The following is a 15,166-nucleotide window of genomic DNA, read 5'->3' as shown; positions in this document are numbered from 1 at the left end:
ACGGAGGCCGATCCTCCGTATCAACTCCAGCAATTCGATCCTAGCATTACGGTTCTAGGCACCTCATACCTGATGAGGATCCTCCCAGACACCTTTCTATCACAGGAAAGTCACGAGGACTGTTTGCCTCTCGGGTGTGTTGGAGGTAGCTGCGGTGAGAGCGAAGAGGTTAGGACTTGGCCGCGGGGATGCTGAGTGGCTCTCGGAGCAGCCGGAAGGCTTGGGAACGCGGTAGACCTTGAGAGGACCTGGGGTTGGCTTGGGTTTGCTGTTGAGCATCCCGCCTTGGTCCTTGGGATCCCCGCTACTGTGGAGAGGGAAGTGCAATGCCCTTACTATGGCTGTGAGTGCAGGATGCGTCTGTGTTAGTGTGGGCGGAGGAAGCAGTTATTTGTAAGGGAGAGGGCATTTCCACGAAGATTAACTCGAAAATAAAGTAATTTAAGAGACCCTGAAAAAAAGTCAGGATAAAAGAGGGGATGTTTGTAAAGAGGGCTTTACGACAAGGAAAGGGAGAATGCCTGGAAGGGACAGCAGCTACCACCGAGAGGCTGCCGGGAAGGTCAGCTCACTGGCAGACGCTCCCAGCCTTCCACCGCGAGTGACCTTAAAAGGAACTTGAGGACAGGTGAAGAGGTTGTGGCAGGCCAAAGACTCCAGTTTTGAGTTGCCCCTGCCCACTTGAGTGATTTTCCAGCAAGGTGAGATGTCGGCACGATGCCTCTCTGCTTACAAATGGCTCCTAATATTGTGTTCAAAATGAGCTGACGCTCTGCCCAGCTGCGTGGAAGAGAAGAGTTTCAAGAGGGCCCATGATATTGCTGGTAGGTTGGATAGTCTAGACATAAAGAAAAATAAAAAAATATGGGCATAGCAACTCACACCTATGATCCTACACTTGAGAGGCTGAGGCAGGAGGATTAAGGAGTTGAATTTGTGGTTAACTCGGGATACAGAGTGTAGAGCCTTGTCTCAAAGAAAACCATAAAGAGGGGAAGGAAAGTAGCAGTGGGTGGGGGGAGAGGAGAAAAAGGAGGAATTCGTGGGGTTAGTCCTGGTGCTTGGGGGATTAAGATCCCAGTTGCCCACCATGCTGGTGTGACTGCTCCTCCTCTGGCCTCCAGAGTCCGTAAAATGTGGTTTAACACATGGAGTCTGGCTCTGCCCTCCATGCTTTGGGGGGTTTGGATCTGTTAGGTTTTATGTTTTGAGACAAGGTCTCACTGTAGCCGCAGGCTGGCCTTGAATTCACGGCTATCCTCCTGCCTCAGCCTGGTATTGCGGGCATGAGCCACCACAACTCTGCCTTCACGGTTCCCTAGTGCAGTCAGGTAACTGTGAAGTTTTTTTTGGTTGCCTTTTCTTTTTGAGAAATTTAGTTCAGGCAGACGTTGAATTCAAGATCCTGTGGTGTTGGTCTCATGAGTGCTGGGATTACAGTTGTTCACTACCCTTGTCTGGCTGATGAAATGTTTTTTGTTTTTTGTGTTTGTTTGTTTGGTTGGTTGTTTTTTGAGACAGGGTCTCACTATGTTGCCTGGCTGGCCTGGTACTACTAGCTGTGAAGACCACGCCAAGAGAACTGACTCAAATATCTTTTTAGGTCCTTTTCTCCAAATGTGCCTGAAGTCCTGGCCTTCTAAGCAAAAGCAGGAGAGATGCCTTAGATGGACTCCAGCCAGGCATCACTCCAGGGGAAGAATGTCACGTCATTAGTCAAAGTTTTTAAGCATTTCACCTTGTCTTCTCTCCAGGTGACACCAGCTCTGGTGTTTGCCGTGACTGTTGCCACAATCGGCTCTTTCCAGTTTGGCTACAACACCGGAGTCATCAATGCACCTGAGACAGTGAGTGTCGTGTGGGGGGAGGAACCTAAATGAGAAGGAATAACAAACTCATTCTGAAGTGGGACTGCGAATTTAAGATGCCGGGCTAAGGCGGGGAGGGAGGGCCCAGTCTACTGTTGAAGAAGCCAAGGCAGGCTCTCTGCTCGCCAAGCGCTGCCCTCTCACCGAGTTGTGGTCCATTTCCTATATTATTCCTTAGGGGTTACTTAGAATGTGGGAAGAAGTCGTGACTGGGTGGGGTGCCCCCTTTGATCGTCTGTACTGCCACCTACTGGATGTTGAGGGTGATGCCCTTTTCAAAGCATGTGCCTTTCTTCCCTCCTTGTCCTCTGAGGAAGCCGCCCTTCTCATCCAGATGTAATGGTGTGTCCTCACGCTGTGCATTTTCCCATGCAGATCCTGAAGGACTTCCTTAACTACACTTTGGAAGAGCGGTTAGAAGACCTCCCGAGCGAGGGGCTGCTGACCACCCTCTGGTCCCTGTGTGTGGCCATTTTCTCTGTTGGTGGCATGATTGGCTCTCTTTCTGTTGGACTCTTTGTCAACCGCTTTGGCAGGTACCGATCAGACACTGGGCAGGGAATCTGCCTGTACTGGTTACACGGAGGACGGCAGAACACATCGGGTCAGGGAGAATGCTGTGTGAGAACGTGCTGATTTATACTTGGGGAAAGTTAGTCCACCTGGCCTAGAGATCTGCCGTGTGAGACCTTGGTCTCTGAAGTTCCCGTTGTAGTTCCTAGGTTAGTTTAATTTTGCTAGAGCGGAATCAGCTATGGAGTTCTTTAAGGTCAAAGGTTGCTTTTCCCGCTCTGAGGCAGTCACTGTGTAGACCGGGCTGGCCTCTATCAAACTCAGAGGTCCAGCCGCCTGCCTCTTGCTTCCTGAGTGTCATGACACTGAGACAGAAGTTTTCTTTTTGGTTTTTTGGATTTGGTTTTTTTGAGACAGGGTTTCTCTGTGTAGCCCTGGCTGTCCTGGAACTGACTCTGTAGACCAGGATGGCCTCGAACTCAGAAATCCGCCTGCCTCTGCACTCCCAGAGTGCTGGGATTACAGGCGTGCACCACCACCACCCAGTTAGAAGTTATTTTCATTTCTGAATATTTTTGGAGATTTTTCTAAAGTCTTTTCATTATTTTATAAAATAAATACTTTTTGTAATCCTTGACCATATGGAAAATGTGAATGATGAGTAAATAACTTGATTTCCCTCCCAAAAGAGAAATTGATTGAATTAATGTCTTAAGGATCATATACTTTCAGAAATGACTGGTAATGGAATCAAAATCACATAAGATACTCAGCTGGGTATGGCAGCACAAGCACACAGTCCTAGCACCTTAGAGATTCAGGCATGGGAATTATGGGTTGGGACCAGCCTATAATCCATACATCATGCTTCCATGAGTTGAACTCTGACCTCCACAAACAGTATAGCACACACTCTCTGTGTGTGGTACATACATCTTGCCACGTGCATACACAAAAGTTATCTTTAAGTTAAAATTTATATATTCTAGATATGTAAATTGAAATCATGATAATTAGTAAAGCAAACCTATTGTTGGATAATGTTTATCTGTTATTTGGTTTGCTTTTTAATTATGTTTTTTTAATTTATTTACTTTATGAGTACACTGTAGCTATCTTCAGACACACCAGAAGAGGGCATCAGATCCCATTACAGGACCTCTGGAAGAGCAGTCAGTGCTCTTAATCCCTGAACCATCTCTCCAGCCTACTATTTTTTTTTCTCGAGACAGGGTTTCTCTGGTGTAACTATTTTGTTTTTTTAATGATGTCTCCTGACTCAGACTCACTGTGACCTTTCCCTCTAGACAAAGGACCTCATCAAGGAAAACAGTAGAGGAGGAGGGGTTTGGGTTTTGTTTGTTTGTTGTTTCTTCCTTTTCATTTGTTTGTTTTGTTTTGGGGGGGGTTTGTTTTGTTTTTGTGACAATGTTTTTCTGTGTAGCAATGGCTGTCCTTAAACCAGGCTGTCCTTGAACTTAGATCAATCTGCCACTGCCTCCCAAGCTCTTATTGTTGATTTGGGTTGTTTGTTTGTTTATTTTAAAGATTTATTTATTTATTTATTTATTTAATGTAAGTACACTGTAGCTGTCTTCAGACACACCAGAAGAGGGATCAGATTTCATTACAGATGGTTACGAGCCACCATGTGGTTGCTGGGATTTGAACTCAGGACCTTCAGAAGAACAGTCAGTGCTCTTAACTGCTGAGTCATCTTTTCAGCCCTGTTTGTTTTTTTAACTCAAGATTTTTAAATTATTTTTTTTTCTTAATGGTATTTGTGCACCTTGGCTGTACACTTAGGATTCTCTACAGGGACTTTTAGGAATCCCAGTTATGCATCTACTATAAGACAATTAAATGGGCCTCTGGGGACGGGCACCATGTTTCAACATTTTTCCCAGCTCCCTTTACAATTTGTCGGTCTATTTGAGTAAAGAATCTCACAGGTCCGCTGGGCGTGGTGATAAGGAGGCCAAGTAGGTGGATCTGAGTTTTGGGCTAACCTGGGCTGCATAGTGGGACCTTTTCTTTAACCGCCAGAATCCCGAGGCCCTCCTCAGCCACTGAATATTCTCAGGGCTCGTCCTTTCTGTTTCTTAGCTGTGTGTCAGTGGCTTTGCTGCCAGCTAGCTTAGAAAGCATTAGTCACACCAGCTTCAGTACTAATTAGTACTAATTAGCCCTTAAGTACTTGACACAGAGCTGATGTTGCCTACCTTTTGGGTATTCAGGAAATAGAAAAAAAAATTGTCCTAAATATCCTACCATCTTTGCAGTGTAAGTTTTATGATGAAATGCCAGTTTGGTGGCTCAGTACCCAGAGGCATGTGTCAGGAAGCTGGGTGACCTGACGTAAGTCCTTGGAATCCACATGAAGTTGGAAAGAGAGAACCAACTCCAGCCAGCCATAAAGTTGTCCTCTGAGCTCCACATTTGCTCTGTGGTATACTGGCACCTGGACACACACACACACACACACACACAGTACAGAACAAAAAAGCCCTGAGGAGGAGCTTCCCTCAAATTCACAAGCCCACAGCAACAAAAAGGAAAGAGACTTAAATTTACAGAGGCTTCAGAAGAGCAGAAGGATGAGGAAAGATAGACAGGGAATCTCTCGAGGTACTAACCAGTTTGTGTTTCATCTTCTTGCAGACGCAACTCTATGCTTATAGTCAACTTGCTGGCCGTCATCGCGGGCTGCCTTATGGGATTTGCCAAGATAGCAGAGTCTGTTGAAATGCTGATCCTGGGCCGCCTAATTATTGGCATCTTCTGTGGACTGTGCACGGGCTTTGTGCCTATGTACATTGGAGAGGTGTCTCCCACTGCCCTTCGGGGTGCATTTGGCACGCTAAACCAGCTGGGCATCGTTATTGGGATTCTGGTGGCTCAGGTACCCTACAGTTTTACATATTTAATGGGTGCTAGCTCTGTGCTCCGTGAGACAACTGATAGCCATGAAACACTCTATCTAGATCTGACATGTGGTGAATTGTATGTCTATATGTATACGTTTCAGATATTACCGTAGTTCATACAGTACCTAATGATGCAGGCAGGGCCCAAAAAGGAATAGAAACAATGTTTTCTCTTTCCTATTTATGGTAAAAGGATAAGTGATTTTTTTTTTAAATAGTGTATTTATGGCATAGAAGGGTTAAACATTCTCTTTGTCTGGATTCAAGATCTTTGGTTTGGACTTTATCCTGGGCTCTGAAGACCTGTGGCCTGGGCTCCTGGGCTTAACCATCATCCCCGCTATCCTTCAAAGCACGGCCCTGCTATTTTGCCCCGAGAGTCCGAGATTCTTGCTCATTAACAGGAAGGAGGAAGAGCAAGCTACGGAGAGTAAGTGCTGTGTGTGTGTTGACTCAGAGCTTGGTTTGGGGTGAGAGGTTAAGGGTAACAGTGTTGGATGTGTTTCTTGTCACCTCCCTTTCCTGGATCTCCGTGGGCATGAAGAGTTTTCTGATTGTGGACCTGTGCTGACCTGGGCAGATCTGTGTCTGGGAGCCCGGGGAAAGAATGTGTGAACTATAATCTAATGCTGTGGACAACCTTACTTCAGTTTCAGTGTACTTACATACAGACGTGACAAAGAAGGTTGTCTGAGTTCAGACAGACATGTAAATAAACGCCAGGATTACTAAATATTAACAGCGCAGCCCTTTCCCAGGTCTTTCTCAGGACAGACCAATTTAAACACAATTCACTGGCACGAACTGTAGATTATATCTGGGAAAGCATGGAAGCGAGGCAGGAGACCAAGTCCAGATTCAGGACACACTGACCAGAGCTGTGTTCTGACTTCCAACAAGAATGAACATGCCTTATAAAGTGAGTGTAAATACTTGTCACAGGAGGCACAAAAATCACATCTAAGAACAATCCAGGGAACAAAATCACTTGAGGTAAAAGGCCCTCCCCACCGCCCCCAAGCCTCTCTGTTCGCCAAGGCGTTGTTGACCATGGTCATTCTTCTGACCATGTCCTGACACTGATGTCTGAGTCAGAACCTGAGAAGGAAGCAGGAAGACAAGCAAAGATGGATGCTCTGGTTGCCTGCTGACCGGCAGGAAACAGCTTGGTATCAGGGGCTGGGGACACACACAGTGTCTTGATGCATTCTGCCTCTTTTCCCCAGTCCTCCAGCGGTTGTGGGGCACCCAGGATGTGATCCAGGAGATCCAGGAGATGAAGGATGAGAGTGTCAAGATGTCACAGGAGAAGCCGGTCACAGTGCTGGAGCTCTTCAAGTCACCCAACTACTTACAACCCCTCATCATATCCGTGGTCCTTCAGCTGTCTCAGCAGTTCTCTGGGATCAACGCTGTGAGTAGCCGCCGTGGGCCCGGCCCAGAGGTGCCCGGCAATATTTTCCTGCAATCACTCACTCTTGGCAGGTTGGCATGTGTCTGTGGAATGTAGTTACTCCAGAAGCTGGCACGGGAGGGTCATTGATTAGTGCCCAGGAAGGTGAGGTCAGCGGCAGGGGTAGTAGTACAGTAGTAGCAACGGCAGTAGTAAGAACCCTATGGCAATAGAAAACGCCAGAAGTATATCTGTCCATGTCTATAACTGCAGATTTGAGGCCAGCCAGGGCTAAAAAAAATGATGTAGATAAGTTGTCAGGGGCACTTTCCTCGAGTGCATGAAGCCCTTTGGTTTGATTGTTGTCAGCGGCATGTAAATCTGGTGTGGTGAGGCCTGGCCCATGGCTGCAATCCCAGCACTCTGGAGGTAGGAACAGGAAGATGAATTCAAGATCACTCTCAAATACATGTTGAGTTGCGGGGAACTTCTCCAAGGCAAATGGGGGCTGGGAGGACCTGGACCTGAATCTGTTAGTTTGGAAAGCTTCCTGCAGGACTCCTCCTTACCTGCACTCTCCCAAGGAATTTTGACAGACCCCACTCAGATTTCCTTATTTGAAAATGGTAATATAGTCATATACTAAAAGGCATAATACTGGGCACAGCCTAGGTACTGCAGAGCCTGGGATGGGCGTGAAGTCAAGGTTGCACGTAGCCTCGGGAGTGCGCACCAAACAGCTCCTGGCTGCCTAGTCCCGGTCCTGCAAAATAGGACCCAATACACTGCAAACACATAGCGCAAGCTGCCTCTGTCCCATCTCGCTGAATTCATAACTGGACTGACTCCCACTTTACTCGATGAGCAGAGTTTGGCCTGCATAGACTCTACCCCAAAGTTGTAAGGTGGTATTTTCCTGAGTCTCTTGTGAAAGTGGCCTGGACTTATTTTTTAAAAGGTAAAACCAGCTGGATATGGTGACTCACACCTTTAATGCCAGCATGGGGGTTGGGGGTGGGGGGAAGGTCTACAGAGTGAACTCTAGGAAAACAGATACCACATAGAGAGAAAGGCCTTGTCTCAAAAGCAACAACAACAAAACGGGAAATCCAGTGTCCAGTATCCTTAGAAATTACTTCAGTTGTGAGAAGTGATGTTTCCCTCGTTTTGCTTCTTGTCTTATAGGGTTAATGGTTAAGGCCAGGCCCACGCCACTAGTGCTTTGTTACTGAGCCTCTGGGTTTGTCAGTGTGTGATGATTTTTCCCTTTCTCTTTTGTGCTGATGTTAGAGATGGGGCTCACTCTATAGGCCAGTCTGGCTTGAACTCAGATTCTTTAGCCTCTGCCTCCTGGGTGTTGGGATTAAAGGTGGTGCCACCATGCCATGCTTAATGATTTTAAAAAGGACCTAAAGGCAAAGGTGCCAGTGGTGATACACATCTGTAATCTTAACTAGGGATGGTAAAACAGGAGGATTAGGAGCTAAAGGACATCTTGGGCTAGGTAGTGAAACAGAAAGAGAGAAAGACTAAGACTTATATGTCTAACTACCAAAGCAGACATGAGGAAGTGACGGAGCTGGCTAGGTGTGGTGATACCAGAGGCTACAAAGGAACACTTGTCATATCCCTACTCCTACCTACCCCACCCCATCTCCCTGAAAGAAGAAAGTTTACTAAAGAGTGGGGCTGAGCCTTAGAAGAAACCAGCTGAACAATGGGAGGTGGAGAGTGCAGAGGTCATGTGCTCGCCAAGGACGCCAGGGTTCGTTCCTGGGGTGCACTTGCTGATGCTCTTCTGTTTCCTTCTAGGTATTCTATTACTCTACAGGAATCTTCACCGACGCGGGTGTCCAGGAGCCGATCTATGCCACGATTGGAGCGGGTGTGGTTAATACTATCTTCACTGTAGTTTCTGTAAGTTGGGTAGTTTGGATGGGGGATGGGAAGGAGAGAAGAAACAAGAATTCTTCCTTAAAGTGTTCACACATAGACTGTCTATCTTTCAACCTCTCACATCTAGCTAAAGCCATTTTATTGCTTTCCCCTGGGAGAAATAATATTGGTTGATGAGTGTAAGTAATCTTCACTCACCCAGCAAATTATAGAAGGGGTGGGAAAGGGCAGGTGTGAACAGACTGGGTGTGCTTGGGGTAAGGCAGTAGCTACGTGTTCGCGGAATCAAAGATGTCTTGCCTTCTAGCTGTTCCTGGTGGAGAGGGCAGGCAGGAGGACCCTGCACATGGTCGGCCTAGGAGGCATGGGCGTCTGTTGCATTTTCATGACGATTTCCTTGTTACTAAAGGTGAGTGCTCTTTGAGTGGAGGAACGGATGGGGGTTGGTGGTTGGTGGTTATAGTTTACTCTCCATGGCAGGGGCTAGGCTATTGACCATCAAGGTCCTCAGTAAAGCCAAAGTTGAGATTTCCAAAAGTTTTATTGAAGGTATACCTTTAGAGATAGATAAATGGGTACCATTGCAACACATGTAATTTTGATTGTAAGATTGCATCATTGAATTCAGTTCTAAGGTAAGGACTTAAGTAGCCTAGGATGGCCTTGAATTCCTAATCTTCCAGCTGCTTTGTACCTACTGGGGCACCTGAGCAGTGTCCTGGCTTGACGACAAGGGCCTTTATCTGCTGAGGCATTTCACAAGCCCTATCTAATTCAATTCCTCACAGTCATCTGGAAGGCCAGACATTGGCAATAACAGAAATAAATCACTTTGAGGTAGTTCCATTTTTACAGCTGTTGGCATGGTCTTGGTACAGAGTGAGAAGGGTGAGGTCCTACAGCTTGGATTCAGAAGCACCCAGGCTTTTTACTTTTTATTCACAGGCCGAGTGACTGCTTCAGACACCAACGGGGGGGGGGAGGGGGGGAGGGGGGGTGTTTGCTACGTTGGGCTGCATTTAAACGGACTTCGCTTTCCTCCTTTCTCTTGCAGGATGAATATGAAGCCATGAGTTTTGTCTGTATTGTGTCTATCTTGGTCTACGTAGCCTTCTTTGAGATTGGACCTGGCCCCATTCCCTGGTTTATTGTGGCTGAACTCTTCAGCCAGGGCCCCCGCCCAACCGCCGTTGCAGTGGCTTGCTGTTGCAACTGGGCCTCCAACTTCTTGGTTGGAATGTTCTTCCCCTCAGCTGCAGTAAGTGAATTTAAAACTAAACAGGGTCTCTCACAAACCAGCCGACTTAATCCAACACACTTAAGATTCACCTTAGTAGTGGGCATGCTCCAAGGGAAATTATTGTGTTGAGCACCATAAATCAGCCTTGCTGCTTCATTCTTAAGAAAACAGAGCCGGGCGGTGGTGGCGCACGCCTATAATCCCAGCTTTCTGGGAGGCAGAGGCAGGCAGATTTCTGAGTTCGAGGCCAGCCTGGTCTACAGAGTGAGTTCCAGGACAGCCAGGGCTATACAGAGAAACCCAGTCTTGAAAAAAACCAAATCCAAAAAAAACAACAAAAAAAAAAAAAAAAAAAAAGAAAAGAAAACTGGAGAGAGGAGGGATGACCCATGGGGCTCGTGCTGCAGTCCCAGCACTAGGGAAGCTGTGGCAAGAGGATTGGCCAGCCTGGTCTACAATTGAGACTCTGTATCAAAACAAACAAAAAATTAAGAGGAAAAACTGGAAACTTTAAGAACCCGAGACGGTGTAAGATCAGAAAGATGGTACCAAGTACCCAAATTTCTCAGACCAATATTGAAGTCATCGTTTCAGTCAGCACTGAGAACGGAGTGCTCCTTAGTGCTCCTCAATGCTAAGTAGTCCTCAGGATTTCCTGTTAGAAAATGACCTGGACCTGATCAGTTATATAAACCATTTCCTATTCCCATGAATCTTCCTACACATCTGTATTTTAAACATTGCGGATCAGATATCTTAATATCAAAAGTCCCGGCAAGGACCAGAAGTGGTGACATGTTTTTTGTTTTTTTGTTTTTTTTTTTTTTTTTTGTATTTTTAATGATTATTCTGTATTTTGTGTGTCTGTGTACCACTTTGTGTGGCTGGGTTACAGGCCATTATAAATGAGCTGCCTGGGGCCTGGAGAGATGGCTCAGCGGTTAAGAACACTGACTGCTCTACTGAAGGTCCTGAGTTCAATTCCCAGCAACCACATGGTGGCTCACAGCCATCCGTAATGAGATCCGATGCCCTCTTCTGGGGTGTCTGAGGACAGCTACAGTGTTCTTACATATAATAAATAAATCTTTAAAAAAAAATAATAAAATAAATGAGCTGCCTTAAGGATGCAGGGAGTAACAGAGCCTGCCTGGGTCCTCTGGAGGATGAAGCCGGCGGGCTGTCTTGACCACTGAGGCCTCTCTCCAGCCCCAGCATTTGCCTTTAATCCCAGCACTCAGGGAAGCAGAGGCAGATGGATTTCTTGAGTTCAAGGGCAGTATAGTCTCCAGGTGAGCTCCTGCACAGCCAGAGCTAAAAAGTGAGGCCTGTCTCAAAAACCAAACAGAAAGGCAGGAAGTGTTTGGAAGCAGCTAATTTTGGTGAGTTGATAAAAGAATGACAGGCTGGAGAGAAGATGGCTCAGCGGTTAAGAGAACGAACTGCTGCTCTTCCGAAGGTCCTGAGTTCAAATCCCAGCAACCACATGGTGGCTCACAACCATCTGTGATGAGATCTGATGCGCTATTCTGGTGTCTCTAAAGACAGCTACAGCGTCCTTATTTATAATAATAAATCTTTAAAACAAAAAAAAAAAAGAAAGGCTCCCCTCACATCTATGAACACTTAAATTGGTACATTTGTGTAAAATAGTCAACCACTAACGAGCAGTCGTCTTTTTCCTGTCTCCTAGGCCTACTTGGGAGCCTATGTTTTTATCATCTTTGCTGCCTTCCTCGTTTTCTTCCTAATCTTCACCTTCTTCAAAGTCCCGGAGACCAAAGGCAGGACTTTCGAGGAAATTGCCCGGGCCTTCGAGGGGCAGGCGCAGTCTGGGAAAAGCTCCGCTGGTGTGGAGCTAAACAGCATGCAACCTGTCAAGGAGACCCCTGGCGACGCCTGAGCCGGACCTCCCCCTTCACCTCCCTCCGCTGAGGAAAGCAACCTCCCCAGAAGCGGGGAGACCTCATTAGGATGAACCAGGACTGCTTCTGAGCGCTGCTATTCTCACCCACACACTCCATGAAAACTCAGCTGCACCCAGTGCTGGGGTCGGTCGGATCACCAATGGCTTTTCAGTGTTTGATTTGGGGGATGCTTCTCTTGTAATCAGGAAAGACCAAGTAAGCCTACGTTTATATCGGGAGGGAAGAGGCTGCTCTTAGGTCCTCTTAGGTCCTAAAACCCACTCACTAGGGAGCAGGAGTGGGGTGCAGCACCCCACACACACCTTAGCTTGCCAGGAAACAGATCTTCTTACCCAGTGAGGAGGGCCCTGGGGATTGAACAAGAGAGCCCTCCTCGCTTGATACAGCTCTGCACAGCAAAGTAACTTGAGTTTTATTTATTTTATCTTCAGGTTGAATTGCATAAATATTTATTTTTTTAAGTGTAATTTTACCAAATAATGAGACAGTAACAAAATTGAGGTTGGAGGGAGGTGTTTAAAGAGAGGTTCTGGAGGAAAGAAAGTTTGGTGCTGGAGAGAGAGAGAGAGAGGGTACAGCAGGGAGGGTGAATGTTACTAGTGGCTTGTGAGTCACCTCCTTGTTATTTCTCAGAAGAGCGAGTGCCTGTACTACAAGGCTCATGGCTTTCTGTGGGCCTTTTCTTTTAAGATTATAGTTTTTCATGTAGTGTTACTAAAATCTAGACTTGTTACTAAAGTGGGCTTTGTAGTGGTATTGATGGATTTTATGTTACACGGAGTCCAGAAAAGGGAGGGCTCACTGTAAGCCTCTCCTTTCCCTGGACCAGACACCCTCTCTGTCCTGTGAGCTCGCAGGTCACTCCCATTTCCAAACCGTTGAGCGAGCCAGACAGTTGAGAGACACAAAGACAGTAGTTCTTGAGAGGCCTTTTTTTTTTTCAACTTGTTTTTTTTTTTTTTTTTTTAAGAGATTTTACATGTTGGGTTTGTTTTATTTTGGTTTAAAGGGATTCATAGCTAACTTGGATTTTGTTACCTCAGGTCTGGGAGAGGATTTTTTGCCGAATGACTATTAATTACCGGAGTACATTGTTGCTTTGGAGTCGTGGCGGCATGCTAGCCTATGTCTGTTACAGGAAACAAGGGCTGCCCTTGTCTCCACATTCCTGTGCTGTTGTGCTACATTGCCCAGGGGGCCTTGACTCTGTTGCACACATTAAAGACAATGGGAGTGAAGGTGCAGCGTGGTCCACGCATGAGGACATGAATGTCTGTGCGCTGTCACTTTGCTCTGGGTGTGAAGTCCCCGGCTCCCTGGCTCCTGTAGCTTTCTTTTTTTTTGATCAACTGTTACAACTCAACCCTGTGTACAGAAGCAGCACTGCCTCTGCTGGATGAAGTTTTCTCCCAGGATTAGATGCCACTCATTGGGGTTCCCTGTCCCTGTCGGAGATGGGTGCTTCCTTGAGGTCTGAGGATGGAAGGCTCGACCTCACTCCAGCTAGGAAGCACAAGGGAAAGGTGTGAGGTCAGGGCTGTGTCTCCTGAAGAAACATGGCATGTTGGTATATTGAGAGCATAGGCAAGATCTCCTCCTGCCATAGGTCACAGACCCTTCCCAACCATCCCTTCCTCCACTTCCATAGATGGAGACAACCCTGACGGCCCTCACCCGTTTTCCATAGGTCACTGGATCCCACTGTCTTCCTTGGTGCTTACACGTTTCAGACCCTTTAGGCAAACCCTTGCATAGAGCGGTATCTCACTCACCACTTCCTGTGGCCATTGAGAGTTTAGATTTAAAAACTCACATTGTATGGAAAGGGGCTTTGCTGGGAAAGGGGACTCCTAACTTAATCTTCTTCAGCTCCTCTGTGAGTTGGCAGTGATGCTGGGTGGAGTTTTTACATTTGCCAATGGCCATCTTGTGAATATCTTCATATATACTTTCTATTAATGTTACTGTAGTTTGTGTTTTGAAATAAAACTTCTGAATGTATGTGTCATGTCACTAGCTTATTTTCCCCCCTCTTGTTCTTTCTCATTGGACTTTAACAAAAGAAAAAAAAACATAGCTCAGTTGGTAGAGTGTCCTTTGGGCGCAGAGCCATGGGTTCAACACCCCCCCCTCACACACACACACACACCCTCAGCACCGCACAAACCAGGTTGTAGAGCATACTTGTAACCCAAAGCACTCCTGGGTCAGAGACAGGACCATAAGTACACAGATGCTGTGACCACCACTCTCCTAGAAATGCTCTGGCCACTCTACTCCCAGTGTAAGGTCCCTTCCAGTGCAGAGCTGCTGCCTTTGGATTGGTTTGCCTTTGTTTCCAGCCCTTGTTCCTGTAAAAACCACCTGATGCATGTGTTTCCACTACACACCCTCATCTGTTAGTGCTAACTGTGAGCTACAAATACTGACTGGGTCTCCCCCTGGCTTGGAGCCCCTCGGAGTAAGTAGTTTTTGGTGGGGTCATAGTGGTCTAAGTTCATTACGTAGACCAAGATGGCCGCCTGGAACCTGGCAGTCCTGCCTCTTGTCTTTTTCAGTGCTGGAATTAAAGGAGTGTACCCCCACACTTGGCTTTCAGCTATACAAATAAAGACTTCCTGATTCCAGAACTTTCCTTACCTTGTGGTTATGTGGGTGAGAGGATGATGGGTCCCTCCCTGCCTATCGGAAAAGCTTAGTTGCAGCTGGGAGCTGGCACATGGCTTTAATCCCAGCAGCAAGCAGATCTCTGAATCTGAGTCCAGTCTCCAGCCTGGTCTACAGAGCGTTCCAAGACAGCCAGGGCTACTCAGAGAAACCCTGTCTCAAAATAAATCAAACAAATTAATGAATAGTATTCTTTGTCCTACCATCCTTATTTGAACCTACTACATATATGAGAATTGAAACAGAACCAATAGAATGCATCACTATAAATAGAAAGCAGATTTATTAGAACGACTTAAAGGTTGCAAGCCAGCTAATCCAAAATGGCTGACTGAACAGAAAGTCCAAAACTCCAGTAGTTGCTAATAGACTAAACGAGGCTGGATGTCTCTGCAGATCTTCTGTATATGCTGAACTCCCTAAAATTTAGGTTGTAATGCCAGTAAAGGAACGGATGTGTGTCCTGGCAAGGCAAGGACAAGCATGCAATAAGCAAAAGCTCCTGTCTTGTGTGTGAGTGTGTGTGTGTGTTTTTGAGACAGGGTTTCTTTCTCTGTGTAGTCCTGGCTGTCCTAGAACTCACTCTGTAGTCCAGGCTGGCCTCGAACTCAGAAATCCGCCTGCCTCTGCCTCCCAAGTGCTGGGATTAAAGGCGTGCACCACCACCACCTGGCCTTCCTCCCTGTCCTTACATAGGTTTCCAGCAGAAGGTGTGGCCCAGATTGATTTTGTAA

The 15,166-nt window shown here is 46.6% G+C and overlaps 1 protein-coding gene across 3 annotated transcripts in view; it reads left to right on the top strand.

Annotated features, from left to right (window-relative positions):
- LOC127679156 (solute carrier family 2, facilitated glucose transporter member 3) overlaps nucleotides 1–13,766 on the top strand; it is a 68,871-nt gene extending 55,105 nt beyond the window's left edge. For 2 of the 3 annotated variants that reach the window (XM_052174784.1, XM_052174785.1), the window contains 9 exons: nucleotides 1,755–1,847; nucleotides 2,244–2,404; nucleotides 5,043–5,283; nucleotides 5,576–5,738; nucleotides 6,535–6,722; nucleotides 8,514–8,618; nucleotides 8,905–9,006; nucleotides 9,652–9,855; nucleotides 11,531–13,766. In XM_052174784.1, the coding sequence (XP_052030744.1) occupies nucleotides 1,755–1,847; nucleotides 2,244–2,404; nucleotides 5,043–5,283; nucleotides 5,576–5,738; nucleotides 6,535–6,722; nucleotides 8,514–8,618; nucleotides 8,905–9,006; nucleotides 9,652–9,855; nucleotides 11,531–11,740 (1,467 nt within the window). In that variant the 3' untranslated portion in view covers nucleotides 11,741–13,766. Of the gene's footprint in view, nucleotides 1–33; nucleotides 825–1,754; nucleotides 1,848–2,243; nucleotides 2,405–5,042; nucleotides 5,284–5,575; nucleotides 5,739–6,534; nucleotides 6,723–8,513; nucleotides 8,619–8,904; nucleotides 9,007–9,651; nucleotides 9,856–11,530 lie in introns of those variants that run through there. The other variant, XM_052174786.1, reaches the window with a different exon arrangement.
- Nucleotides 13,767–15,166: the final 1,400 nt, after the last annotated feature.

The sequence above is a fragment of the Apodemus sylvaticus genome, chromosome 2 (genome assembly GCF_947179515.1).
Source record: "Apodemus sylvaticus chromosome 2, mApoSyl1.1, whole genome shotgun sequence".
Lineage (NCBI taxonomy): Eukaryota > Metazoa > Chordata > Mammalia > Rodentia > Muridae > Apodemus > Apodemus sylvaticus.
Note: the sequence above shows the minus strand (reverse complement) of the source record. Positions and strands in the feature narration are given on the sequence as shown.